The sequence below is a fragment of the Anas platyrhynchos genome, chromosome 5 (assembly GCF_047663525.1).
Source record: "Anas platyrhynchos isolate ZD024472 breed Pekin duck chromosome 5, IASCAAS_PekinDuck_T2T, whole genome shotgun sequence".
NCBI classification, from domain to species: Eukaryota; Metazoa; Chordata; class Aves; order Anseriformes; family Anatidae; genus Anas; species Anas platyrhynchos.
In genome coordinates, this window is record NC_092591.1 from 3225409 (window position 1) to 3253314 (window position 27906).

Below are 27906 nucleotides of genomic sequence, written 5' to 3' on the forward strand. Positions count from 1 at the left end.
GGTAAAAGTCCTTTATTAGAACAGCAAACATGACACTTTTTTTGGGGGGTACAGCAGCTGGAGGCAGCTATCACCGCGCTACAGTGGGGGCGACGTCTTACAACCACGAGGAGTCTAATAAGCACCGTGAACATCCTAAAGAATGGGTTGGTTGGGGGGAAAAGGGCTGAGAAATGGGCCCCGTGACCCGGCCACGGGGAGGGTTTTGGGGGGGGCTGGTGGGGAATTAATTAACCAAAAAGCTGCTCGGCGTTGGCCCGCAACACGGCTCTCCTGCAGCTGAGAAAACGCCGTCGGAGGGGAAAGGAGGAGATTAGCACCCCTGCAATAAATTAGCTCAGTGTGATCCTAGAGCCACGAGGGAACGAACGAACGGCACCGTCCCGGAGGGGAAGGACCCACGGACGGGGCCTCCTGCGGCCCCGGGGTGGGGGCGAGGGACCGGGGGCTGTGGCTGTGCCACCGAACGCCGGGCAGCGAAACCGGCACCGCGGAAAGGACGGGGGAGCCAAGCGTGGGGACAAGCGCATGCAGTCGCCCTCGGTGCGAGGGGCACGTGCTGGCAGCGGGCTGGTGGCCACCAGCTCCTCTCCTGCCCCCCCCAAATCGCCAGCGAGGGGCACGGGGGTGGTTGGGAGAGGAGGGGAGCGGGCGGCGGGTGGCGGGCACGGGTCCCTGAGTGCGCGGCAGGGCTGCGGGCAGCTCCCCGTCCTCTCTTCCCCGTCCCCGTGCCCCCCATCGGCTCCTCGCTGCAGGAGGGGCTCTCCGGGGAAGGGAAGGAGGCTGTCGGGTAGTTAAGGCGAGGTTTTTTTATCCGGCGAGTGTAAAAAAATAAAGAGCTCCTCTCCCAGGAGCTGCGCGGCGTATGGCTGTGGGGTGCTGGCTGCGCCGCTCCGCGGGGAGCCGGGGGTGAGAAAGGGGGGGCACAGGGTGGGTGCTTGCTTTGGGGGGCGGTGGGACGCGTCCGGTGGCGTTAATTAACGCCCCGTGTTAATGATCCACACCAATCCCCTGCTCCTGGGGGGGTCCCGCTGCGTGCGGGGGGAGCTGTAGCAAGATGGGGGCGAGGCGGGCGGGCGCATGGGAGTTCCCAGGACCCGCTGGACATCCAGGCCCCACCTCGAGGGGTGTTTGAGGTGCTCTGGAAGAAAGGCCACGGGGAAAGAAACGTCCTGCAAAGCCGTGGGACCCTGCAAAGCCACGGGACCCTGCAAAGCCGTGGGACCGGAGGGGCGAAAGCCTTCCCGGGGGGGGTCCCTCTCCCCGCCGTGCGGCCGGCCCCGTCCTGCAGCTCGGCCCTCTGAAACGAGACAAATCTGCCTCCCCCCCCTCTCCCGGGACCTTAACCAAAATGAGGAAAACCGAACCTAAAAGCGGACACGGAGCAACACCTCGGGCTACCTAGCTATAGTGGATCAGCCAAGAGCGAAGGAGCGAAGCGCACACACACAGGACAGCGCAGGCGGGTGGCGAACGAAGACTGCCGAAAGCCAGTTTCTTCCTGCCCTTTTTTTTTTGTATTTTTCACGTTTTTTTGTGTTTTTCTTCCGCCTCCCCCGTCGAGCAGAGGCCTCTGGTGCCGCAGAAGGGAGCGGGCTGGCTCCTCTGGCCCCGAGCAGAGGCAGCCGGCCCCGGGGAGCTGCCTCACTGCATGGCCGAGCGCGAGGCGTAGAATTCGGGGACGGGCAGCCCGGTGTGCAGCGTCACCTGCAACGAGATGCCAGGCCTCAGAACTGTCCCCACCAGGCTTGGGGACACGGCCCCGGGGTGTGACAGCCCCTCTGGGGATGGTGGGACCCCCCCGGTGCGGTGGGAGGTGGTCTGAGATGGCGTGGGGAGCCCAGCTCGCCGTGGGTCCCGGCTGCGGTGGGGTTTGGGGGTGGGAGCAGGACACTAGGATGTGGTGGTGGCTTCATTTTGCTTTTTCTCCTCTTATTTATGGGGCCGGGGCCCTGATGCAGCTCCAGCACGAATTAGGGATGCTGGTACCCGAGGCACCGTGCCCCAAATGCTCCCAGCTGGCTGCCAGGGGTGGGACGTGGGCGCAGGGTGGGGTTGGGATGGGCAGGAGAGGGCACGGAGGGGGCTGAAGGACAGAGAAGGTGCTTAGGGTTTAGGGAGGCTTCCAAAAAGCCCCAAAGGAGGGGACGTGGCTGGAGGAAGGAGCTGGGCAGCGCCGTGCCGGGGGGTGCAGGGTGACGGGTGCCAAATGGGAGCCAGGCACCCGGTCCTGACATCAGGGAGCAATTCGGCACGGACTTCAGCACATAAAAAAGGGGAAAACCAAAGAAAAATTTGAGAGCAACGCTCCCCGCTTGCAGGAAATCCCTGGTGAGCTGCAAGGGGCTGAGTGGGCCAGGGGCCGGGTCCTGCAGGTGCCCAGGAGCTGTGCAGGGCTCGCCCAGCTCCCTCCCCAAATAATTTCATCTGGGAGGGAAGCACAGCTCCTTCTTTCCTCGAGCAGCAGCATCTTCCCCCTTCAGACCCAGATCCGTAAGAAACTTTGTCTAAAACACGATTATTTCCAGCCTGATTAGGGTGATTTTAATTACTCGTGCCTTTGAAGGAGGAGGATAATGAACGGCTTGGGTTCATTAGCAGCCTTTTATCAGCATCCCACGGGATCCCCCTGCTCTCTGGGGGTTTGAAGCCCTGCCTGGCACACCGAGCTGCCAGAAACCAGAGGGCTCTCCGATGTGCTCGTCTCTTGGTGGTACAGAGGGGTTGGGGTGGGAATGAAACCCCTCGTTTTCTCCCAAATAACAGGAAAGTCCTAAAAGCAGTGCAGGGAGGAGTGCTGGAAGGGCGAGCAGTGAGAGGGGGACGTGCCATGGCCAGGCTGAGTGAGGGGGGGACTCCCTGGGGCGGCTGCTAGCAGGGAAGAGATCGGTGAGAAGGGGAAATGAAAGCTGGAAATACCGCACGGGCCCGGGGAGCTGCCGCTCGGTGCCGTTCAGCAGAGCAGAGAGCTTGGGAGAGAGGGAGAGAAGAGGGGTTTGAACCTCCCGAGAGGAAAAAGAGGCTTTGAAAGGCGCCCGGCTCCATCCCAGAGCTCCTGCCTGGGTCCTTGGGGCGATGCAAGAGCCGGCGTGATCCCGAAATGGAGCTGCCAAACCCCACGGAGCAGGAGGGGCTGGAAAACTGATGGAGAAACCCAGGGCAGGGAGCTGGAGGCAGCAGCTCCGGGGGGGCACGGCCCCGGCACCCACCTGCACGTTCCTGTTGAGGCTGACGGCGGGGAAGAAGAGGCCCTCCAGGTTCTCGAAGGCCACGGGCCCTTGCTGGTCCTCGTTGATGGAGAAGGTCAGGGTCCTCCTGGTCAAATCCAGCAGCACGCCCACCGTGGCGCCTTTCGTTATGCCGCCCTCGGTTCTGTGGGAGCAGAGAGACGGTGACAGCCAGGACGGTTTCGTGTCCTTCGTGCCCCCAGCGCAGGGTTTGGGTTGTGGCCCCCTCCTGGTCACCTCCCCAGGGCTGCGTGGCTGCGATCCCGAGAGGAACGAGCTCAGCCCCTGCCCTCTGGCATCCCCCAAAGCATCCCCCTGACCCTACAGCCCCAAAAAAAGGGCTTCACACCTTGCCACTGACCTGTGCCCATCACCCCCTGCACCACCGCCTGTCCCCATGTCCCCAGGAGGACACCAGGAGGGGAAAGCTGCTGGGCAGAAGTGCGGGTCCTGCTTCAAACCCCGCTGACCCAGCAGAGAATCGCCCTCAAGCCTTCGAGAAGGGGATGCCAGGCTCTGCCCAAGTGACCACAAGCTTTATAATCCCAAGCTCCACCAGCCCACGGGGAAATCGTGCCATAGCTGTGGCACAGGGGTGAAAGCAAACGGGATTTTCTCGCTGCAGGAATTACAAGGCTTTGGGAGTTAGCAGATGGGGTGTGCTACGCAAAAGGGGTGCAGTGCATGCTCGGGGAAAGAGCCAGCATGCAACCAGGCCACAGAAATAAGCAAAAAAACAGCCACAGCAACAAACCAGAGCAGCAGGAGCTGTCCTCAGCTTTGGGCAAAGCCACACTGCTCCCACAAAAGGCAACGAGGAGCGAAACCCCAATCCCTGCGGGTCCCTATAGCCTCCCCGACCCCTCGTGCCAGGGCAGGACGGAGCGGCGGGGCCCCTACCTGTTGGTGTGCGAGTTGTTGTGCATGAACCAGCTGCGGTTGTTGTCCACGTACATGGCCCAGGCCTTGTCGTCCTTGCCCAGCATGGCATCCTTCAGCACGTCGACGCGAGCCACGCCGAAAGCCGGGTCGGGGTGGTTGTCGTAGCGGTCGATGGAGAGCTCCCAGTAGTGGAGCCCTTTGGAGAAGCCCGTCTTGCCCAGCACCACCCTGTCGTCGTAGCTGTTGCAGGTGACGGTCAGGTTGTCGTTGGAGAAGATGATGTCGGCGTGGGCGGACGAAGGGTCGAAGGAGAACCAAGCTACTGGAAGAGATGAAAGGCAGAGGGGTCAGGGGGGGGGACGGGCACGGCGCCGAGCCGCACGGAGAGGACGGGACGAGAAGCAGCGCATGCTCCATGCAGGGAGACACCGAGCTCCAGGGCACGGCCGCGGGGCTCCTGGCTTTAGGGTTGGGGCTCCGAGCCGAGATTTGGATCTGCTGCTCCCCTGCCTGGCCCCTTGGCAGCTCGGGAGCCCGCAGGATCCTTGTCCCCGGCGCTGTCCGGCTCCAACAGCTCCGGGAACCCAAAGCGCATCGAGCGGCCGGCATTCACACCCAGGAACAGCCCTGCCCAGCAGCCGGCCACACGTAAGACAGGAGAAAGCCCACGGACAAGGCCTGAGGACCTCCACGAAGGGGATAAAGGCACGGGACTCGCTCTCCGGCCACCGGACAGGTACGGGGGTGACGCTCTGGACTAGACAACGGGGGGGGTGGTTGCACAGAGCCACCAGCTGCCGGTTTCACCGGTGTTTTTTTTTCCTCCGGCGGTCAGCGAGACGTAAACTGACACATCCACAAAGCCACTCTCACGCCTGCAGAAGTAAACACGGCTCGAAGAAGGAGACACTCGGGTGAGGTTTGGTTGAGCGCTTTATTGGAACGGTGCGCACGGGACGGCTCGCATGCACACGCGGGCTCGCGCGGCGCGACAGGAGCGAGTCCGTACCTGCCACCATTTTTTTAATGTCAACTGTGGTCATCCCCCGGGGAGAGGCATGCGGGGAAAGAAAACAGCACGTGAAGTTGGCATTCAGTCCAAAAAAAAAAAATAATAATAATAATTAAAAAGGAATCAGAAATGATTTCTGCTCGCCCGCCTCTCCGGCGAGCGCACGGAGCTTTCAGGGCTGTGCACGCAGTGACAGGGGGGAGGTGAAGCGAGGATGGAGCAGTGCTGCTGTCAGGCACGGTGTGTGAGGGACCTGCTGTGCCCTTCAGGGGACACCTTTTTCCCCAAAAGAGGAAGGATTGGGCCCGAATTTGGGGGCTGCTGAGCGCCACTCCTGGGGAAGGCGCTCTGCGTCGGACATCGCCCATCGGCGCCCCGATGGGGGCACACGGCTTTGAGCAGAAGGCTCAGATTTTAACCACAGGGCTTCTCTTTAAAAGCAGGGTGGGGAGGAAATTAAACGCCCTGGCAGCACACGGCAATGATGGTTCTTTCAATTTGCCTACCACCGGGACATCTGGGAGGGTGCGCACAAGAAGCGCTGCTCGCTCGCCAAATTAAACTTAAAGAGAACGAAAAAAAAAAAAAATAAGGATGGATGAGCAAGACGGAGGAGGTGCCGGTTAATTGTTAACAAATATACTTGCCTAATTGAGAGTAAGGCGTTCCTTGGGTCTCAAAATTGCATCCTACAAAGAGATACTGCATTTCACACATCACAGCTACGACACAACACCTGAGAACCACCCGAGGATCCGGCCAGCCGCAGGGGGCCGGGCTCCTTAAAAGCCAAAGAGCAGGGCCAGGGGTCACGGACGTGACCTGTGAGGTTGGGGGCTGCCAGCCTGGGGTCCCTGGGGCAGTTTTTGAGCCTCAGCCCCCTGCCACCACCCCGTTTGGCCCCGCCACCCAGCCCGTGGCTGCGGAGGCAGCAACTCGGCGGGACATCTGGGCACGAAGGCAGAAAAAGCCCGAAACGAAACGAGAGTCGAAGCCATGAGCGCACAGCGGGGTGAGGAGGAAAAACATGAAAAGCACAGAGGGAATAACAAAGCCGCGGGGCCCCCGGTTATGTCGGCAACGCTCATGCTGCAGGCGATGGGATGGAAACGGAGCGGATCGGGGGCCCCCATTCCTCCGGGGCTTCCAGCAGAGGAATTCCTCCTCTTGGAGCCCAGCGAGCGGTGTAAATCGGTGCAGGGGTGGAAGAATCGGGGCCCAGGATCTTTTAACAACGGAGGACGTGCAAGGAGAGGTTAGAAAACAGCTCGGAGACGCACCGCGCCTGCTGCTCCTTCGCCGGCACGCGGACACCGGGTGCGGGGACCCAGCCAAGCACCCATGGGTGCTGCCAGCAGGGTGAGGCAGCGCCGGCGTGGGTACCTCTGCAGGGCAGGAGCCTCGGGTATGCTCACGCCTGGCTTTGCAGCTCCCAGAGGAGCTGTTGGAGCGCCCACCTCGTTAGGAGCCGGGCTGTGGAGGGTCCTACCCGACCGTGCTTTGCCTGGGGAGGGGAAGGAAACCAGGGAAATGTCCCCGGGGGGGGCTCTGTTCCCCTGACCGACAGGAGATTGGAGAGGAGGAACGTGCTCGGAGCATGGCCACGAGCAGCACCCACGTCGGGGGTGGCTCTGCTGCTCCAGCACCCCATGGACGGACCCGGTGGTGCTGCGGGCACAGCCGGGCATGTCCCCAAAAACCGCACCACCGAAATCCCCTCCGCCTCGGGGGCAGCCCCTGCCATCCAGCCGCGTGTCGTGGGGAGAAAAACGAACAGAACAGAACGAAACAAACGGTTTGGAGACGGCCAGAAGCACAGACCAAGAGGAAATGCCAGAGGCACCCGGCTCACCGGCTGAATTCAGGGACTGTAAAGAAGAATGCAAGCTCAGCTGGTGGGCCGAAGATCTTAGCTCAAAGTAGGATCTCCCCGGAAAGCTGGGTTGTAGATTAAGGGTGGAGGAGAAAGGACTCATTCTACGAAGCTGCAATCTTTCCAAAGGCACTGGAAAAGGGAGGGTCTGCTCTTCTGGCTGCGTTTCTAAACGTGAGATCAATGCAAACCAGGGGTCAGCCGCGGGCTCTGCCCGACCGCGCCGCGCCACCGCCCGCTGGACCCGCGGCCGTGCGGGCACAGGGGGGGTGCAGCAGGGGGCCGTGGGGCTGAGCAGCCCGGCGGCACCCTCCGGGGGAGCTTTGCCTCGGGTAACATCGAAAATAAACGTGTGGTTGGCTTCCAAAATGTTCCTCGTCCTCCCGACGCTCAGGAGGTTTTTCCTTTAAACCAGCCCTGCGCCTCGTCACCATAACGCACCTAGAAGAGCTCACAAGTTCCCCCCCACACAGCTCAATTATTAAAAATAAATGTATTTTTAATAAATTTCCTACCTTTTTGTGTCCTAGACACTACATGTATCCCTTTCTAGGACGCTGGGGAGGCTGCAGAGGCACGAGGCTCTAACGCCCTGCGCGCCACCAAGCACCCGCCTGGCCCAAAGGCTGCTCGGGACGCAGGGCTCCTGGTGTCCCCTTGTACCTGTCCAAAAACACCTGAGCCTTCCGAGGAGAATTTAGGTGATTCAGGGCAAAATGTCACACTAGAGGGATCCCCTCACGCCACCAGGTCCCGCTCCCCACTGATGGTCACCTCCTGCAATTTCTCCCCTCGTCTCGCCAAGGGGTGTGGAGATCCCGAATCCTCCCCAAAAGAGATGGAGCTGCAGGTCAGGTGCCCTCAGACGGCTCGTGGCTCCCCCAAACCAGCATCTTATGTCCCTATATTTCCTGGCAGCGTTCCCCTTGTGCTGCTCGCCCTGTCCAGATGATGCTCAAACCTGCTGGGGATCAAAGCCTGAGAGGGGCCGTGACGTGCACGGCGGCTCCGTGCCCCAAAATCTGGAAGCTGCAGAGGGCTGGCATTGATCTCCCTGAGAGCCCTTTTGCCTTTTTCTTCCTTTTTCTTTTGTCCGAGGACAAGTGCGAAGCCTGCCTGGATGCTGGATGCAGCAAACCTTCCCCCGAGGCTGAACGGGAGCGATTTTTGTCAGGAGAGCTCAGCGTGCTGGCACCCACCTAGGAAGCAGCCCCAGGAGCAGCCCGTTCCTTCCAGGCTCCTTCACGTTTTGGAGCTGGGCAGCTTAAAAGCCACGGAGCCGAGGAGGAACCCAAGCCCTGCTGGCTCCTGCAAGGCTCGGGGGAGCCAGGCACAGAGCTGGGGGAGCTCTGCTGACCTTCAGGAGTGCTTCCAGCCACCCCACAGCAGGGCTGGCTCCGGGTTCTCCAATTTTTGGCTCTCCAGGGCAATTTCCCAGGATAAATGCACCCCCAGGCATTTAGCCTGGGAAATATGGCAAAGGGGCTCCTCCGAGCGTGGAGAGCTCCCAAAAGAGGCTCCCTGCCTGGATGTGGGGCTGCTCCCTTCCTCCACGGCCGCAGCACCCCCTCTCCTGACCTCCTCTTGCAGCTCAGAGCCCCCCCTTCCAGCCCGCACGTCAGCACCAAGCCAATTTTCCGCCCCGGATTAAGTGCCTGCTGTGACAAATGCACTTAGAGTCCAGCAGGGAGACTCCTCCACGGCCTACGAGAGGGCTGTTCCTATTTTGGGTGCCTGCCAGAGAGGGGATCAGCCCCGCAGACGGTGCCAGGGTGGCTGTCTGTCCCTGTCTGTCCATCCTGGGGGTCTGCGAGGACACCCGGGTGGCTCCGTGGTGACTCTGCTCCCTGCTGGGTGCCACCAGGCTTTGAGGGGACGCTGTGGTGACGCTGTGCAGCCACGCACGATGCCTTGAGAGCGGTGCTGAGCGTTTGATTTTCTTTAAAACACCATCAGTGAAGACATTGGAGCTTCCCCGGGGCATAACACAAACCCTGACACCATTTCTCCCCGGGACATCTCCCCCTGCACCCACACCGACCCTCTCCAAAAAAAAACAAACCAACTTTTGGCACGGAAAGGGAGAGAAACTCGGATTTTCCCGAGCCTCCTGACACAGCCCTTCCTTTTTCCCCTTGCCAGCAGCGCTCGGGGGATCTCTGAGCCCGGCGGCGCTGGCCGTGCCCCCTGCGCCTTACCCTCGGACGTCTGCAGCACCAGGGTCTTGCTGTAGGGGCTGACGCCGGTTTTGTTGAAGGCCTTGACGCGGGCGCTGTAGGTGCTGTTGAAGTGAAGCCCGTCCACCGTGCACATGGTCTCCTTCCCCACGTACACCTCCTGCCAAGCAAGCACAGCGTCAGCGCCCAGAGCCCTGCGCCACTGCCTGGGGCAACATCTAAAGGAGAGAAAAGTGCCCCGAGGGTTCCTTCCTTGGCCATAAAAGCAGTTGTGAGAGTTTTAAGAGAGTTATAAGAGTTATATCCTGCCCTAAAAGCAGTTTTTGCAGGGGTAGGAGCTGCTGGTTGTGTTCCGAAAGCAGAGAGGAGCTGTGCCAGAGAGAGGGATTAATGCAGGCGGCACGGAGAGCGAAATCTCCTCGCAGAAAGCAACTCTGCGTGCGCCTGGGTGGCAGGATCAAAGCGTTCCTTGAAAGAAAACCGAGGTGAGTTCAGCACAGCGCTGCTGATTCACCAGCACCTCCCGCTCCTGCTGCCAAAGGAGCGAGGCTGTGGGAGCAGAGCGGGCGAGCAAACACATCCACAGGCTACCGAAACGCGCGGCTCACCAAACTTTCCCTCGCAATGAGCGGATCCCACAAGAAAGCCCGGAGGTTTGCTGCCCTCCGTGGCTCTGTGTGGGGCTCTCACCCCCGTGGGGAAGCTTTGCTGCCCCGCTGTGCTGCCAGCACGGTGCTGTGATGCTCCTAGAAGGGGCAGCCAGTGCTTGTACCCCGTCCCTGTCCTCCCAGGATGTCCCCAGGGCCTGCTAAATTGGCCTCTTGTGCCCTTCCCTCTGCGGATCTCACCTGTTTTTTTTTTTCCATCCTCACCCTGCTCCAGCTCCTGCCTAGCTCAGTTTCGCCTGGATGTGCGCGGAGAAGGTGAGGGGCTGCTCGCTGCGCCCGCTCCCGGTGGCTGCGAGCACGCCGGGATAACCATCAGCGTGTCGGATCGGAGAGAAATCTGATTTTAATTGTGTAATGACAGCAATTCGAAAGCCCTCAGGCCTCACACACCGCTGCTTTCTGGCAGCTGGCGAAACCCCGAGGCTTTCGGGGCAATTAGCACGAAATATTTAGCAACCTGCAGAGGCAGCTTCACACGGATCCTCCGCATCTGCAAGTCACATTGCTCACCGGGAAGGTATTTCTACCTTCAAACCTCCCCAAAAAATGCCCACGGCTCGTCTGCACCACAGCTGGGCGTCCCGGCAAGCCAAATCTCCCATCTCCAAGGCAGGAGAGGACTGGAAAAAAGCTCTGGGGAAGCACCTACCCTGAACTGGCCGCCGTTGCCATCATCGAGCTCCAGGATGTAGCCCTCCACCTGCACCGTGGACAAGGGGGGCTGCTTCCAGGACAGCGTGGCGCTGTTGTTGTGGGTGCAGCACTCCTCCAGCTGCAGGATCGGCGGGGCCGGCACTGGAGAGGAAACTAAAGGCAAGTTAGAGGGACCCTGGCTGCTAGCACCGCCCAGGGAGGGAGCACCGAGGGTGGATTTAGGGTTTCGGGGCTCAGCCAGCACTGATCGGGGGGGTGGAAATGCAGCCTCGGGGGTGAGAAGCAGCAAGAGCTCTTCTTCTAGGTGAGCTCCTCCAAATTTCGCCACCCTGCAGCCTGGCAAAGCTGGGATTTCCCTGGGGTTTCTCTGCTTTCTTTCTTTCTGATGGGTTTTTGGAGAAGCGTGGCGACACAACAGGGTGTGCCACTGCCCCGACTCATGTCCCGAAGCAGGGAGGCTCCCAAAAATGCTCAGCGGGGTGCCTGGCCTTGCCCACAGCCCAGCATGAAATGCTGCTGGTTTTCCACCAAGATACAGCGAAGAAGAGACGTGGGGGTGCCTCTCAGCAAGGGAACGATGGCCCTCAGGCTGCCCAAAAAGATTCGGGGTCCTCCCACGCTGTCCCCAGCACAGCACCCACCCCTGGGGGACTTGGGGCTGCCGTCCCCTGCCAGCTCTGCCCGCACACGGCTCCTGCTGCTGGGCACATCCCAGGATACGGGGAGCCCTGACACGATGTGGAGAAGCCAGGGGATGCTCGGGGAGGAAAAGATGAACCTCCCCGTGCAACCCGCTCCTGTGCTCGGCCACTTTCACAGTGAAAAAATGAAAAATAAATAAATAAAAACCTAAAAATTTGAAAAAAAATCCCAAACCTTCCTGCTTCAAAGTGGAATTTCTCGCATTTCTCTTTGTGGAGCTGGGCCAAAGACCCCCCTCCTGGTAACCTTGACACTGGGGAGCAGGGAACTGATGCCACTGGTGTCAGGGCCACACAGATGGATAAGAAATGTCTTACGTGGCTCCTAAAAGCCTTTTCTTCACCTGTGAGAGGCGAGGGTCTCACCACTGATGGTCTCACCCCCTGCCCCTAGCTGCTGGTGTCTCCTGCGGTACGGAGGACGCACGGCACAGCACTGCCCCCAAAAGCAGCCCCAAAAGCAGCCCCAAAAGCAGCCCCAAAAGCAGCCACGGGGATTGTAGGGGAGGGCAAGCTGTGGCTCTGCGCTTCACCACCGAGAAACAACGACGAGGTTGATGTGGAGGCCAAGAGAAGGTGAGGAAAGCCAGGCTGATTTCCATCCTCCCCGTGCAGAACCTCTCCTCGGCGGTGCCGGGGGCGAGCAGGGGCGCCGGGCACACTCTTACCTTTCATCTGCACGAAGTCCAGCTGGTGGATGGACTGCAGCAGAGGGGCGTTGTCGAGGTTCAGGTCGAAATCCGTGGTCATCCGGGGCGTCAGCGTCCCCTTTCCCCACTGGTCCTCGGTGAGGTGCACCCTCCTGATGAGCGCGTCCGAGATCTGGCGGCGAGGAGCGGCCTCAGGCACCGAGGGGCTGCGTGCTGGGGACCTGCCCTGCCCTAATCCTGCTCCCCAATTTCTCCCCCTCACTCTTTCCCCTCGTTTCTCTGCTCCAGAGAGCCCCGAACACATCCTCCAACCCCTCCTTTCCGTGCTCAGAGCCAACGGACCCCATCCTGCTTCTGCTTCTGTTCCGCTGCTCCCAGCCCTCAATTTTAGGGCTGGAAAAATGGGGATCCCGTCCTCGCTGTGCCCCCCCCTGCCTGCCATATCACCCCAGGGCTCCTGATCCCATCCAGACCTGCAGGAAGCCGCTGGGGTCGTTCTCCTTGATGACCTCCAGGCAGTACTCCATCAGCCCCGTCGTCTGGCGCAGCTTCACCGTGCAGTGGGAAATCTGGTCCCGCACCACCTGCAGCAACAAGGAGAGCCACGATGGCCCAGCCGCAGGGCTGGGAGCCCAAAAAGAAAGAAAAAAAAAAAGCTGCAGCCTCGTGGGGATGCCCCCGAGCAGAGCCACCGGGTGGTGGGTGAGGAGCAAGCCTGGTTTTGGTGTTCCCGAGAGGGATGAACCTGCCCCAGCTGCAGTGCTGAGGGGGAGATTCGTGTGTTTGAGGTGCTCACCCCGCATCAGCTGAGATGGACCATGCAGAATTGCCTTTTTTTTTTATTCCCCAGGCTGCAGCAGAGCCTGGAGATGGGCTCAGAGGGACAGCTCTTTCCTGCAAGAGCTTTAGAGCTGCGTAAAGTTCTCGGCAGGCTGTTAGGGGCAGTACAGGCGAGCTTCCCACCAGCAGCTGATGGAAAAGGCTGCACTATGTTAAAATTTGGGAAAGCACAGCCACGTCTCCATCACGGCAGCCTGTGAATCCTGTGTTAAAACAACCCCTGGGCTGCAGGCACCCCCCCTGCTCAGCCAGGAGGGACGCAGAGCTGCATGGAGGCACGTCCCAGCCCCCTGCGGCAAAGCAGCCCGGGCTTCCACGGGGGCAAGGACTCCTGCAGGGCAATCAATCAGAGCGTGCGTGGCTTAATTAGAACGTAATCACCTCCGCTTCATCACCTAGCAGGAAGAAGAGAACCGTAAGCCCTGCAGCTTGGGACGACGTTTCTGGGAGATGCTATGAAAGATGCTCCTGGCTGGCTCCTGGTTTTTAGGGGGTTGCTGTTTGCAAGGATGCCCCTTGCTGCTTTGGGGAGGGGGCTGCAGGAGCAGCAGCAGCAGCAGGAGCAGCAGTAAAAGCAGCAGCAGCAGCAGCAGGAGCAGCAGCAGGAGCAGGAGCAGCAGGAGAAGCGGCCACCAGCACGCCAGGCTGGCGAGGCAGCAGGGGGAGCTCCCATCTTGTCCTCTGGAGCCGTGCGGAGATGCTGGAGAGCTCAGAGCCCATGCAGGAGAGAAGCACACGCTGGGTTTGGCTTCAAAGGCTTCCATCAGAGGGAAGAGCTCACTCGGTGCCAGTTTTTACCACTCGAGTGCACCGGAATGGCTCTGCTGGCATCAGCCGCTCCTGGAGAGCCAGACTCCTTCACTCCCTCTTTGGCTCCGCTGTGTCTTTTTCCAGAAGTGTGGGCAAGCCCCCAAACCTCCCGTCCCAGTCCTTTGGGGCAGGATCCAGAAGGTGCAGGGGGAGTGCAAAGCCTCGCAGCAGCCCCTTGTATCAATTTGATCCATTTTCCTAGGGAAAACTCAAAGCCTTTGAGTTGTGCGTGGGGATAAAGCAAAATCCGGAAGGTCCTCAGGGCTTTGACTTGTGCACGGGGATAAAGGCAGAGGCTGGGCAGCTTCGGGAGAACCCAAAAGGATTGGGGTATCCACCAAATTGCCAGGAAAACCAGCCTGCCCTGGGCTGTGCAGGGAAGTTGGCCGTTTGCAGGAACCCAGGGGTAGCCGAGTGGTGGCATCTTCTGGGAAAAGGCTGGCAGGGCAGTGAGCTCGGGGATATCAGCCCACGAGGGGATTTGATCCCATTTCTGGTCGTTTTTATATTTTTTTTCCCTTTGCATGTCAAAGGAGGCAGCAGGCAGCAGCTGGTTCCTAATTACAGCCTACAAAAGGGGCGTTCGCTGCGCGCTCCCAGCACCTCGCTGCTGCCTTAAAATAGGACGTTTATTTCAAGAGCTTTTCTTTTCCTGCAAGACGATCTGAGCTGTAATTTACATTCGAACACAGCTCCTGGAAGGCAGTAACACCTGTGCTCGTCCCTACCTAAACGTCTTCCTCACCTTCCTCCTCTCTCAGCGCTTGGCTGGGTTTCAAGGCACCCGGCCTCGCATGAACCCTGGCTCCGGTGCGCGGGATGAGCCCTGCTGGGGAACGTAATCCCATAAGAAGGAAGGGTCACGGACCAGTGGTTCAGCTCTGGAGACACAGACGTGTGCAGTGCTCTGTCCAGGAGCTCAGTGGCTTTGACAGAACCCTTGGAATTTCGTCCTGGGACAACCCTGCAGGGACCTTGTATGGCCCCTGCTTGATCCAGCCCACGCTGTAGGGTGGCTTCCCTTGGGGAGCTTGGGGAAGTCCTTTGGAAACCAGAGCAGAACAGACAAGGGATTTAAAACCTGGCCACGCTGCTCCTTTGGATGCTGTTTGTTAAAGGCTGGCTCTTTGTTTGAATCCAGACCTGGGGGGAGGTTTGGGAAAGGCAGAGGGGTTTGGGAATGGCAGAGGGGTTTGGGAATGGCAGCACGTTGTCCCTCCCCACTTCATTTCCTCCCTCTGCAGCAATTAGTGCCGGCCCACGGGCAGCCCTGGGTGGGTGCCTGCCGCACGAGATGTGTGTCAAGCTGAAGTAGGTCAGCCCTAAAGCCCAGCTGACCCCGGCTCCGGGTGCTCCACGGGGCCGGGAGCTTGGGCTCGGTGGTGCCAGGCGCCGGTGGCCCGGTGCCAGCTGGCAGGCCCTGTCCCTTTGTGCCCCTTGTCCCTGTGCCGTGATGGCCACTCTTGCCTTGAAAGCAGGCAAGATTCCCTCTGTTCCTGTCCCCAAACCAGAAGGAAAGGGTGTGCAGAGGCTGTGAGCCTCAGCCTGACTGCTGAAGCCACTGCCTGGCTGTGTGAGAGGGTAATTAACTGCCCCAAAGGGGAAAAGGGAAAGAGAGCCGGTCCTGTACCTACAGGATGGGCTGTTGGCGTGGCACTGCCTGCTTGGGCTGTGCTTCGGTGCCAGAGAAGGAGCACCGAGGCAGGGCTCGGCCCCACAAAGCTGCTGTCACCCCGTAGGTCCAGCTGGACCTATAAGGGATCCACAGGGTTTCAGCAGGATCATCTCGGCTCCCCTCCCCGTGCCAAGAATTCACCTCTGGGCGAAAGCACCACGAGGTCTCCTTGGGCAGAACAGAAAATGGAGAGATTCCTGCTCCTGCCCGGTGACACAACTGCCACCTCGTGACCCCGAGTGCCCCGGGATGGCAGCTTGTGCCGAAAGCAGTGTTTCACCCCAAAACCAGCGCCGTGGTGGTGCCGGCAGCGCTGCAGGAAGCTCTCCGCCCGCCCAAGCTGGCGGGCAGGGCTCACCTTCAGCTTGTGCTCGTGCTCCTTGTTGACCCGGGACAGCAGCTGGGCTTTCCTCCTGTTGAGGGCATCGATGAGGGCATCGCACTGGGCCACCAGGCAGGCCTCGAACTCCACGCTGTTCTCCTGGGGGTTCAGAGCAAAGCGTCACAGCCCGGGGCGCCTCTCCGCACTGGGTGGGGAGCAGGATTCATTTATGGCACCACAAGGGCTGGTTTTATACGCACAGCCATGGCTCTGCAACACCCCAATCTGTAGTGTTTGAGTATGGGGTGCTCCCAAACCTGCCTCGTGGCAAATGGAGTAGGGGCAAGTGAGGAACGGGTTTGGTTCATCCCACCACGGCCTCGGGTCTGGGTACGGGGTCACTGCGGGGGGCACAGCCATAACGCCAGCTGGGTGGCTTTGGGAGGAGCAGTTTTTGGGAAAACTGCACGGGGATGCTATGAAAAGAGGCAGGTGCTGATTGCGGACCCCTTTGGGAGAGGATTCCCTACAAACCAAGCGGGGAGATGGGGCAGAGGATCCCCAGAAAGGCTGCTCCTCCCCTGGGAGACGCGCTACCTGGATCTGCTGCACCATGTTGCGGAGCTGGACCAGGAATTCTTTCGCCTCCTTGGCTCTGTCCGACAGCCCGTTGAGGGCCTGGGAGAGCTGGCTCTGCAGGGGGAAGAAAGAGCAGGGTTATTTCCATGTCCTGACCTCGTCCTCGTGCCGGAGGAGCCGACGTGTGCGCATTGGGGCTGGGCACGGAGCGCGGTCCCTGTGCCCAGGGGCGTGCAGCCTTCAGCAGCCCCACAGAGGCGTCCTCCTGCCCCTGCTGCCCTGGGGATGGAAAGGGAAAAAAGAGGGTTAGCCACCAGCTCAGCTGCCCTGGATTTGGGATGCGCAGACCCGGTGTGCCTCCCTGGCTACCGTATTCCAGGAGCTAGGCAAATCCCCTGTGGTAAGTTACCTCTCGGAGACATCTCGCCTTTTGGGGGGCTGCAAACAGCACGCGGGTTTTAGGGTGGAAATGGCCCCACGTCTCCAAAACCTAACCCTCCGTGGCCACGCCGTGCTCCTGGGGATGTACGAGGGGCAGGGGGAGGAGGTGGGCTGGCTGCCTGGCTGTCAGAGAGAGCAGAGAGCAGAAAACGACCTTGCGGCGCTGCCTCCCCCGGAGATGTTAATAAAACCCCGGTGATTTCGGCATTTCCTTGGTGATTTATCGTGCCCCGGTCATTAGGACGCGGAGATAATCAGTGAATGCATCTCTAATAAAAATGGGATTGCTCAGTCAGCTCAGCAGCCTGCCGGGCTCCTCGCCCCGAGCTGTCCCCTGCGAGATCCTGTCCCCTCCCCGACAAAACCTCCCCAAAATCCCCCAAAAAAACACTTTGGCTCCTGGCCTGAGCTCCCATCTCCTCCCGTGCACAGCTCCAGCCCTGGCAGGATCAGGGAGCAGCCCGGCACGGAGCTTTGCTGGGGGCTGAGCCCCGCAGGGCAGCTGATGCAGGGAAGCAGCGGGAGCCTGCGAGGTTTACAAGCTCCTCATTAAAACTGCAGCACGGTGGTTTTTCTTTCCTTTTTCCTTCCATAAAGCCTTCCGAAAGCTGTTTTTTAAAATCAACATACGTTTTGGGAAAAAAAAAAGGATCTTTATCTCAGCATAACTCTTTGAGGCTTTCCTAATGGGCCAACGCTTTAAATGCGCCCTTAAAATTTAATGAGAGCTCTGCGCTGCCCACGGGTAGGTCACCGGAGCGAAATGACCTCAAAACAGAGCTCAGCCCTGTCCACAAGGGGCTGAGCTGTGTTTCGAGGAGGCACAGGTCTCCTGGAAGAGCTCTTGCTGCATCCCCAAAATGCCCCCCGGGCGCACGGCTCCCCAGCGGGGCGAGCTCGCAGCCTCGCAGCCTCATCCTGCCAGGCAGCTCCTGATTCACAGCCGTGGGACACAGAAAAAACCACTCCTGCTGTAATTCTGTTATTCTGTCTGCAAGTCGGGGGTGTGGAGAGGAAAAGCCGGCCTGAAAGCCGGCCTGGTGCCCCCCAAAATCGGGGTTTTCTCCCTGCTGCACCCCACAGAAGGCGAAATGCTCACAGATCCCGCGGGGGCTGCTCCTGCTGCCGAGCAGATGCTGCTCCGCACGTGCGAGGCAGGGTCTGGGGATGTGCTAAGCTGATTATCTCCGGGGCAGTTGACACAGGAATTAATTCCAGGGCTTGCACAGGGCCCCCCGCATCTCGGGAAGAGGCGGAGATGCCGCTACAGCCGCTGGAATGAACCCAAAACCCTGCAGGGTCCTGCTAGGGGGGGACCAGGCACTCAGTCTTTCTGCTTGAGACCATGGAAGAGGCTGCTCAGCTTCACTGAGAGCTCCTCGGCTGCTTTTTAGCTGCCTTTTCTGTAGCTTTTAGCTTTTTTTTTTACCTTTTAGCCGCTTTTTCATTATGGCTTTTTCATTAAAAGAAAGTGGGAGGGCAAAAAAAAGGCTGAGGGCTCCCAACGCCCACAAAGAGCACGACCCAGACTGCGTGGACTCAGGCTGCTGCTGGCCACCTGGTGAGAATTGGTTAAAACCACCGAGTTTTTGATAGTGTTGGTAAAAAAAAAACAACCAGCAGAGCAGGAATTGTGCGCACAGATGGCCCCGGCCGCTGGCTTTGTTCGGGCACACACTGGAGCAGTGTCCTTCCTCAGCAGGCAGAAGCGACTGAAAGGCTGCAGCCTGGAAAAGAAGACAAGGAGATATTCTTCCCGAGCACCGGGACCTTGCTGCGAGCCTTTGGAAGTAGCCCCAGGGGTTCCCTGCTCCGGGGAGCGCACGCGGAGCTCTGCCTTTTCCAAAAAATGTAGGGTGAGGGATGCTGAGACATCCGTCAGCCTGTCTGTACCAGCAGGGTGAGCCCCAGGTTCCCCTCCAAAAAGGATTTTTCTGGTGTTTGGGAAGCCACCTGCTCAGTCCAAGCCAATTCTTCCCAGCTTGCAGGACTGCCAGGACACAATAAAAAATATTGATATTATCAATTAGGATATATAAAGATCATTTATAACGTAAAAAATCGATTAGAATCTATCCTAACTGAATATATCCTGACTGAAACCAAGGCAACGCGCAATATAAATCATTATATGTTGATAATGAAAAAATATAAGATGTAAAAAATAAAATATTATTAATGTTATGATATTAATAATGAAAATAAGGCCCGGGGGGGGCTGCAGAGAGGGGCGGGTGGCAGGGGAGACGAGGCTCCCCTTCGTGCCGGCTGGAGGAGCACAGTCCTGCTGATGGCTGGGAGCTCGCTGATGATTTATCGCTGATTTATTGCTGATTTATCGCTGATTTATCAATGATTTATAGCTGCTGCCGTGCTGCTGGTGGCTTTTCCAAGCATCCCTGGGAGCGCAGGGCTCATTTGCTGCCCGTCGGCGTCGGTGCGCTCCCGGAGATGGATGAGGCTGGCGAGAGGCTGAGGACAACCCGCGGCTGGTCGGGGATTTCTCCGGGCTTCTTCCCTTCCAGGCACAGCAGCTCCAGGACCTGTCCTCAGCTCGTGGAGGTGCTCACAGCTGATTTTGTGGCAAAAGGGCTGAAATCAGTCAAGGAAGGGTCTAAGAGTATAGCTGGCACCCCCCTCATGCCAGCTGGCTGCATGGGGAACGGGCAGATTGGGGCCTTGTTGAGATTTCCTTCTCCTAAGGGTGATAAAGGGCAGGACAAGCTGCAGACACACTGCTAGGAAAAAACAACAAACAAACAAACAAACAAAAAAAACACAATTCTGCTGAAGGGAAAGTGCAGGAATTGGCTTCGTGGTGCTCCAGAAAGCGCCGTGCGCCTTGCTCAGAGCTGCTGCTGGGCGCTGCTTCCCCTCGGAGCCCTCCTGGTGCAAAACCAGCCCTCCGTGAGCATCCAGGAGGGAAAAAAATATGGTTTATTGTCAGTTATCCACCCTTCTGGGGCACATTTTTTGGGGCAGGCAGCACACAGGAAATATTGAGTAGTAACACTGAAGCCTAGGATCCAAAAAGCAGGGCTCAGCCCCTGGGGGAGGGCTCTGCAGGTCAAGAGGAAGCGTCTCATCAAGCACAGCCCAGGCAATCACTGAAATAACATTATTATTGTTGTGAGGAGCAATAAACCCAGTGCACAACCTTAATTAGAGGGCAGGCAGTTAATAAAGCCAGAGGCTGTGTTTCCTGAGGAGCCTGCTCCTCAGCTCGCCCCTGCAGCAGCCGATCCCTGCCCAGCTCTCTGCTCCTCGCGGCGTTTTTCTCTTGGTTCCCAAAAAGCCTCCCAGGAAGGGCTGGAGGATGGGTGTGGGGTGGGATGGAGCTGCTGGTGGCACCGGGGGACCGACCTTGCTCCCTTGGGGGGGTGTTGTGAGCTGCTCTGACTTCCAGAGGACAAACGAGGGCTGCTGGAGAAGGTGGAGGAGCTCCGAAACGCTCCTGGTCGGGGCAGCGCTGGGTCCGGCGAGGTGGGAACAGCACCAACTGCTGCTTCGTCTCCTTACGCAAATAAATTAAAGGAATTCCTGCCAACAGCAGGGTAAATCCCACCGGATAAACCCTGTTTTCCTCCGCACTGCGTGGAAAAACACGTCTGCAAAGGTTATGGTCCCAAGGACCTGCTCCACGTGTAAAATGAAGGCGCTGTGGGTGCACACAAGGACACCACCCCGCAGTCCAAGCTGCCAGGGCATCACACACCCATTTTTTGGGGGTTTGCAGTTAGTGCAGGAGCGTCCCTGCAAGCACCACGTCCCCCAGACACCCTGCCGCGTGTCCCCACACAGCCCCGTGCCCGCCACAGCCTCAAATTCACGCCCCGTGCGCCTCCACCCCAATTATCCCCTCCCCGCACGGCTCTGCCATCCCATTATTGCATTAAGTCTTTAAGCCTGATGACTGTGGAGTTAAATCCCAACCCGATTAGCTGCACCAACCATGATTTTTACCAATCCTTCCCCAAATGCCACCCGAGGAAGCAGGCTGCGAGCCCCTCGGGGTGCTTCCTCCTCCTGCATTCGGCGCGTTGGCCACCCTGTCCTACAGGACACGGCAACCCCCCTTGCTTCCCTGATATTTTTATGAGGATGTGGGTTCTTTACTCATTATTTTTTGTTAAAATATCCCTCTTGGCTAGTGCTTTAAAGCTCGTGTTAATGCCTGACAAGCATCCAAGGGGGATGTCAAATCCCTTGCGCGTGGGGGACGGCTTTCAAGTGGCCTCCCGGGAGCCCCGCTAAGATTTCCAGTGGAAATAAGAATTTGGCACGGGTGAGAAAACCTTCAAAGGGGGCGTGAAGCTGCGAGGGAGGTGGGCAGGGGAAGGGGATATCGTTAGGGTGGCCAACCGAACCGGATGGATTATGAGGTTGCAGACCCATTAACAACAAAAGAGGAATAAATCAGTAATTTGCGAGGAGCTGTGCTAATGCGTGCCTTTAAAAAATTATTCTTTTATAAGAATTAAATTAGGCTAATTAGGAAGTAATGAAGGACCTGTCAGCGTGCCCAGAGCGAGCAAGGAGGCGAGGGGACCCACAGCTTGGAGCTGAAGGCTTCCCAAATTGCTGGGGCCGAGCAATTCACCTTGGTGCCATGAGGAGAGCACTCGGTGGACTTGTTGAACCATTCAGGAGCATTTTGGAAGAAGTGGGGAACCCAGGGAGCACCGAGGGATGGGAGGAGGAATAATTCACGTTTGCTCCAGTGATAGTTTGTTGTTTTTTTAAAAAAAGGAAAGGAAGAAGTGCTCCCAAGAGCTTAAAGAATGGAGCAGTAAAAACCTTGGTGTCTGTCCGAGACAAACCAGTGGGGATGTATTTTGAATGTGATGGCTGTCGAGGTAGAGGAAAAACTGCAGAAACTCTCCTGATTTAAATATGAGTGGGGAAGGAGGGCATGAGAGGGGGTTCACAGGGGGCACACCAAGCGGTCAGCTCAACTTCTAAGTCAGGAGCTGCAGCGGGATCAGCAGGCAGCATCCCAAAGGGCACACGAGGCTTTGCAGCACTTCACTTTCAACAAAATTAAACTCTTTTACACCATAAACGTGCAAACACGTTCGGAAGTGATCCATTTCGTACCTCTTTTACAACAAATACGTATTTAAAAGGGTCTGTGGAGCCCCTGGGCCATGTGTTTGGCAGGCAAAGCTCACTCAATCTGCAGAGCCCACTTCTCACTTGGCTGAAGGGTTCTTCTGAAGTCCCTGTGAAGTTGAAGGGGAAAAGAAGCCTCTTCCTACAAACCCTTGGAGGGTTTGAAACTCCTGGGGAAGGAGGTGCTTTGCTAATATTTATAAGCTCAGCTTCAAACGCAGCGCCACGCTGGCCGGCTCGCAGGGACGGCACCGGGCGTCTCGGGAGCTCTCCTCCGGTTCCCAGCTCCGCCGTGACGAAAACAAACTTTAAAGAGAATGGGAGAGGAGCTGCTGGGTGCGGGGAGCAAACACACGGCGTGCTGGCAGGGCCGGGAGCAGCTTGTTAAAATGCTCTTTGTTCTCCCCGCTGCTGGGCTATGTGGACGAGCAGCAGCAGAGGGGAATCTGGGGTGCGTTTTGCTCCTCCTGCTGCTTCGTGCACAGCGAGGAGCCCCTGCTCAGGGCACGGTGTGATGGAGCAGCACCTGTACGAGAAGCAGAGGGGCTCCACGTGGTGTGGAAGTGCTAACGATGCTGTTACCAACATCATTTTCCATCAGGTAGGCTCGTGGGGTGCAGGAGAGGGTGCAGAGACTCCTGCAGGTGTCTGAGCTGCGGCATCCACCCCGCAGATGCGGCTGAACGGAGCCAGCCTGCTGGGATTAGCCCGGTGCTCTGCCTGAGCTCATTAGCCCTGACTCTTAATTAGCTCCCGGGTGGCCCCGCTGTGACCCCTGGGCTTCACACGTGCAGAGATGGAGCTCGGATCTGTCCCGGCCTCTCCCAGCTGAGCTGGCTCGCTGGAAACCGGTGGGAAAGGACCCCGGGGCTTGCTGCAGGGAGCACGAGGCCAAAACTGCCTCCGAGCAGCACAAAGGAGCCCTTCTCCTCCTGCCTGGCTGCTCTTCCTCTGCCCAGCACGTGCGGGGTTGTGGCAGCCCTTGGGAACACAGCGCCCGCATCCTGCCCTGCCCAGGGCTCAGCTGCAGGCTCGGGGTGTCCGAGCACAGCCTGAAAACATCGCCCTGTGCACCAGCCCCCTGCCACTGCAAAATGTTGCAGACTCGTTGGTGGGATCCTTGTTCTGTACGCCACCCCACACCAGAGGTCCCGGAGCAGTGGTGTGCCAACCCGTGGTGTTTTTGGTACAGCTGGAACCATCCTTGGGAGCCTCTTACCCTCTCCAGGGGGAGCAGACTTGCACTGTGCCACCCTCTGCCACCCTTCTCGTGTATGATCTGAGCTAGGATCACCAGGGATCAACACCGCTGCCTTAATTTGGCTTCCTCTGAACAGATTTTCATCCCAGCAGGACGATCTGAAGGGGCACGGAGCGAGCTGGCTTACTTATAAGCTAAATTAACAATCCAGACAGCGAGGGCACAACGCGTGGCCAGCCACACGGAGAGCCTCCCCCAGGACAAACGGAGCAGGGAACAGGGCAGGAGATGCAATAATCCGCCTGTTGTTTGTTAATTAGCCCTTGATACAGCCAGGGAGACCAGGAGCAAGTCGAAAGTGGTCTGCTTTAACAGAGTAAGCAGGTTTATCATGCCACCAGGCAATGCGGGGCATTCCTTCAAGCCTTTAGGGATAAAAATGAAAATACCTCCAAGTGCTACGTGCTGGCAATGTAGAAAGCACACTACAAGCCTCCTCAGATCCTCTAATAAACGTTTTTTATTCCTATACCAAATACGAGTTGTTAAAAAAAAAAACACAGCATCGCTGTGAAGACGCACGACGGGGTTGTGCTCACACAGAGCAGGTTCTAACGAGAGACACCAAGGCTTTCACTGCACAAACCTGAACTTTGGGGCGCTTTATTTGGGACAGCAGAAAGCAAAAAGCAGAGAGCAGCAGCATAACCCTCTGGAGAACGTGTCTCAGGCCACGAAACACCCTGCATGGCTGTCAGCTCTCGTGCTGGCTGCTGGCACGGCTCGCAACGCCGGCAAACAAACAGCAATGCCTTTTTCTCACCCTCGGATCATTTATTTAACCCCAGGAGCCGCGGTTGCTCTCACTGCTCGCTCGTTCTCCTGCTTTTCCAGCTGCGGATGCAGTGTCAGGAGGCTCCCTGGCTGACACACTGCCACCTGTTGACATTTCCGGGAGAAAAAAGACGAGAATTGGTCCACGGGCTGATTTTTTCACTGCTGGATTTTCACTCGTCTCACCTGGCGTGCTCCTGACCAAAATCACCAATTCTTCATTCGTGAAGTGGCCAGAATTAAAAACCGAACACATCTCCACATGGAAAGAATGGAAAAGGGAATTTTGGATGGCGCAGCACAGTGTTGCCTGCTCAAGTCCCTGCATTTTAGGGCTTCCCACTGGAGCTGCAGGGATTTACACCCCCTCCAAGCCAGCCCCGGGCCCATTTTTATTTGCACAGACCTCAGTGGATGCCTCCTGGCATCAAGGGGATGCTGCAGTAGTCCAAGAACACCCTGTAAAACTTGCTGTCCCTCGTTACCTGTGATTAATGGGGTATTCTTGGATGCTCCTCGCTCTGTTAACCGAGGCAAGCGCAGAGGGAAGGGCAGAAAGCTGCTTTCTGAATAAATCCTGATACAAAAAGGCAGCATCGCCTGCAGGACACATGGAGCTGGTGTAAATCCACTGATCTCAGCCATTCCTTGGCTTTTTTTTTTGCCTCAAAGCACCTCCACCTCCCTGGCACCCCCAGGACAACGCAGCCCTGGGGAAGGCAGGAGGCACCCCGCACTGCTGGCAGGGAAAGGGTGCTGGGATTTGGGAGACCCTCGCAGCCAGGCTTGGGAAAATGCAGCAGGAGGAGATTAAGGACCCTCCCTGCTGCTGTTTTAATAGCAAATATTTTGTTTTGCCAAGGCAAACAGGCCTCTGTGCGGCAGCAGCTCCCGGGGGTTTCCCACAGGCTGCAGGGCCCAGGAGCAGCAGCACCAAGAAATCAGCCCCCAAAAAATGTTCCTCGGCTGCCCCCGGGGCAGGAACACACAGGCACGGGCAGTGTGACCCCAGCCCAAGCAGAAAACAGCCCTGGTTTAAGGCAAAGCAACGGGGAAGGTGCTGGTGAAGAACTGAGGCTGAGCCCCACGAGCCTCTGTGATGGAAACCCACCACCGCAACCCCTCAGTTTGTCTGAAAAAATAAATAAAGATGTATTTATAAACAGCACTGTCAGCGAGAGGGCCTGGAATGTGCAGCGAATGCAGGATCCAGCTCCATCTTGTGTTCCTGCCTTTGACATGACAAGCAGCACCACATCTCGTCAGGGCGCAGGCCGGCAGCTGCAACCCACGTACACAACGAGGACATTTCGGGTGAAAACCCAATTTCCCTCTTATCTCTCTCTCACAGGACTCTTCTGTCTCTTCCTACGAGCTGTAGGAGCTCCTTACAAGCACTCACCTCACCGAAAGGACCAGGCAAAGAGGGACTATCACCTTCCAGGCACGTCTCGCCACCCCCCAGGAGGGCAGGGAGATGGTGTTGCAGGATGCTCACCAGCTCCTGTCTGAAGGTTTTGGTTCCTAAGCCAGGTCCGTGGGGTTTGGTGGTCCTGGTGGCTTGGTTTAAACCAGCTCCACAAAGCCTGACCCGTCCAAAGGCCTCGATTTGGTTACGCAGCCCCTCGGAGCACCCCTGAGCTCTGGCAGTGGGGCCATCCCTTTAATTCTACAATATTGTCGTATTTAACCCAATTTCTTTCCCTCCCTTAAAAAAAAACAGTGCCTAATGGCCACAAATCCCTGCCTGTCACATCCCGAGGACACACACAGACTGCAGAAACGCGGGCTCAGCTCCACTCTCTCATTTCCAAGATCTGCACGGCAGGTCTGTGCCTGCTGCCCACATCACCGAAACACCACCCTGATAAAGCCCTTCTCCCCAAAAACAAAACCTAACCACTCACCTACAAACACACCACCCTGCAGAGCACAGGGACTACGCCTCGAGCACCACCAGACACCCACGGGTGCTCCTCACACCTTGCTGCACCCGAGGCAGAGCAGGAGCACAGCGCCGCAGCCAAATCCTGATGAAAAGGCCTGGCACCCACAAGATTTTCTTGTTTTAACAGCACCGCTGAGCTCCGGGGCCGTGTCCTGCCCCGCTGCGTGGCGGCACGGCCCCAGCCCATCCAGCCGTGGCTGGAGAGCTGCCTGCTCCCGCAGGAGAGCTGGCGCCGGGGTTTGAATGCGGCGAGCACGGGCTGGGTTTCCGAGCAGGAAAGATGCTCCTGGCATCAGACAGCCACCGTGCAGGGGGAGAAGGAAAGCAGGACCAGGAGCAGCAAGAGGCACAAATCACACCCTTTTTCCTCTCTCGCAGCACGGTGCCAAGCACCCACGGCCCCAGCACAGCCGTTTGCACCCCCCAGGGAGCCACAAGGCGAAGCACAACGCACAGACAGCCCCGTAGACGGATTCTCCATCCCCTTTCAGCAGGGTCATGCACGTTTCCACCTCTCCCTGACTCCTTTCTGCCAGCACCCATCTCCTGCAGCTCATGCAGGGAGCATAACGCATCCCCTCGTGCCCTGTCCACCCACGTCCCCGTCCCCTCTGCTCATTTCTCCAGGTTGCTGAGCTGAGGGTCATGCTGTGAGCGAGGAGGGAGGCTGCAGCATGAGCTGGGTGGCGCTGAGCCCACGCTGGCTGCATCCCCAGGACCCTCTCCCCCCAGCGAGGATGCGTGTGGGAGCGAGCTGCGCTGATCAGCATGCAGGGACAGGCACCTCTCCCTGCTGCCGGCCTTCCTCCTCCTCTTCCACCTCCTCCTCCTCCTCTTCCCGATGACTCAGGGTGCGGGAGGAGGCGGGCAGCCCTTCCTCAGCCACCGAGGCTTCACGCCTCCCTCCTGCCAGCAGCATCCTTCCCATCAGCAGGTTTGGGGAGCCTCTCCCGTTACCTTTGGGGAGCCTCTCCTGCCCTCCTCTGCACAAAGCCACCAAAAGTAGAGGGCTGAGGGTGCCAGGACGGGCGGGTGATGCTCACAAGATGGATGGCACGGGGACACGGCGACCCCAACCACGCATGGAGGGATGCTGCCCCCAACGTGGGGTGCCCACAACCCCATTACACAAAGGGCACCCCACGCAGGGCTCATCCTGGCGGCGTGGCAGCCCCCGGGGCTCACCTTGTGCAGCTTCCACATGGCGCCCAGCGCCTTGACCTCGTGGCTGGAGTGCTTGCCTTCCTCCAAGCACTGGTAGCAGACGGGGCTCTTGCACTGCACGCAGTACATGCTGTGGTTCTCCAGCTCGTGGTCGGTGCAGGTGGAGATCTTTCGGGGGCTGAGGCGCCGGCTCACCCGGCCTTGAGCCGGCGGCACCAGGCGATGCTTGGCCAGCGGGCCCCGTGGTGGGTGGCAGCGCAGGCGGCAGGGCTCGCAGTAGAAGACGTCGCACTGCTCGCACATCACCGCCGCCTCCTTGGGCGCCTTCTCGCACAGCTGGCAGCGCAGGGCGGCCGCCCGGCCTTGCTGGTAGCGGTCGATGACGGCTTCCAGCAACCTGTTCCGGGGGAAACCTCGCAGGCCGCGCTCGTCCAAGCCCAAACTACGGTGGCACTGCGGGCACGTCAGGCAGGCGCTGCGGGGAGGTGGCGGAGGAGCCAAAGCTGAGGGTGGCGGCGGTGGCAGCGGGGCGGCCGGGGGGAAGACGCGGACGCCGTTGGGGGATTTCTGGCAGGGGGTGGTGGGCGCGCTGGCGAAGCCGCCGTAGGAGCCGTAGCCGCTGTCGGCCTCGCTGTAGAGGCTCATCTTGTCCAGGTCCAGGTAGTCGTAGTCGGAGGCGGCCGAGCCTGAGGCGCGGCGGCTCTGAGGGGACTCGGCCTCCGGGGTCTGCACCAGGATGTTGCGGGCGCACGCCTGGCAGAGGTTGTGCGAGCAGGGCAGGATGATGGGCTCGCGGTAGAAGGAGCCGCACACCGGGCATTTCAGCTCCTCTTCCATCTCTTCCATCAGGCAGCGGGGCAGAGCAGCGGCGCTGCCCGGAGGATGGGGGGGGAGTTTAACGGGGAGCGGAGCGACCCGCACCGCACCGCGCCTCAGCGCCGACTGACGGCCGCCCGCCGCCCGCCCGCCGCGCGGCCCGCTTGGCCCCGCCCCCTCCTCCCCCATTGGTCCAACGCTGGTTGAAGGGGCGGGCGGAGCGCTGCTATTGGTTCTTTCGCCTGTCCGTCAGCCTTTCTGCCCGCCCCCTCACCGGCCGGGCGCTGAGGGGGGCTCGCCTCAGGGCTGCGGCGCCGAGC

At 58.9% G+C, this 27906-nt stretch overlaps 1 protein-coding gene across 11 annotated transcripts; it reads right to left on the reverse strand.

The window, feature by feature from the left end:
- On the reverse strand, positions 1-27767 carry TRIM9 (tripartite motif containing 9). Of its 11 annotated transcripts, none has more exons than XM_038180069.2 (13): positions 26792-27764; positions 16089-16184; positions 15528-15650; positions 12318-12428; positions 11863-12016; positions 10489-10634; positions 9193-9331; positions 6974-7162; positions 5769-5810; positions 5119-5142; positions 4128-4431; positions 3210-3372; positions 1495-1707 (listed from the first exon to the last, which is right to left on the reverse strand). In XM_038180069.2, the coding sequence occupies exons 1-13, from the start codon at positions 27614-27616 to the stop codon at positions 1645-1647; spliced, it is 2379 nt and encodes a 792-aa protein (XP_038035997.1). In that variant the 5' UTR covers positions 27617-27764; the 3' UTR covers positions 1495-1644. The 11 variants fall into 11 exon arrangements, with proteins under 11 accessions (XP_038035999.1, XP_038035997.1, XP_038035996.1 ...); XM_038180068.2 differs by having other exon boundaries at positions 4128-4428; positions 10489-10646; XM_038180067.2 differs by having other exon boundaries at positions 10489-10646.
- Between the last annotated feature and the right edge of the window lie 139 nt (positions 27768-27906).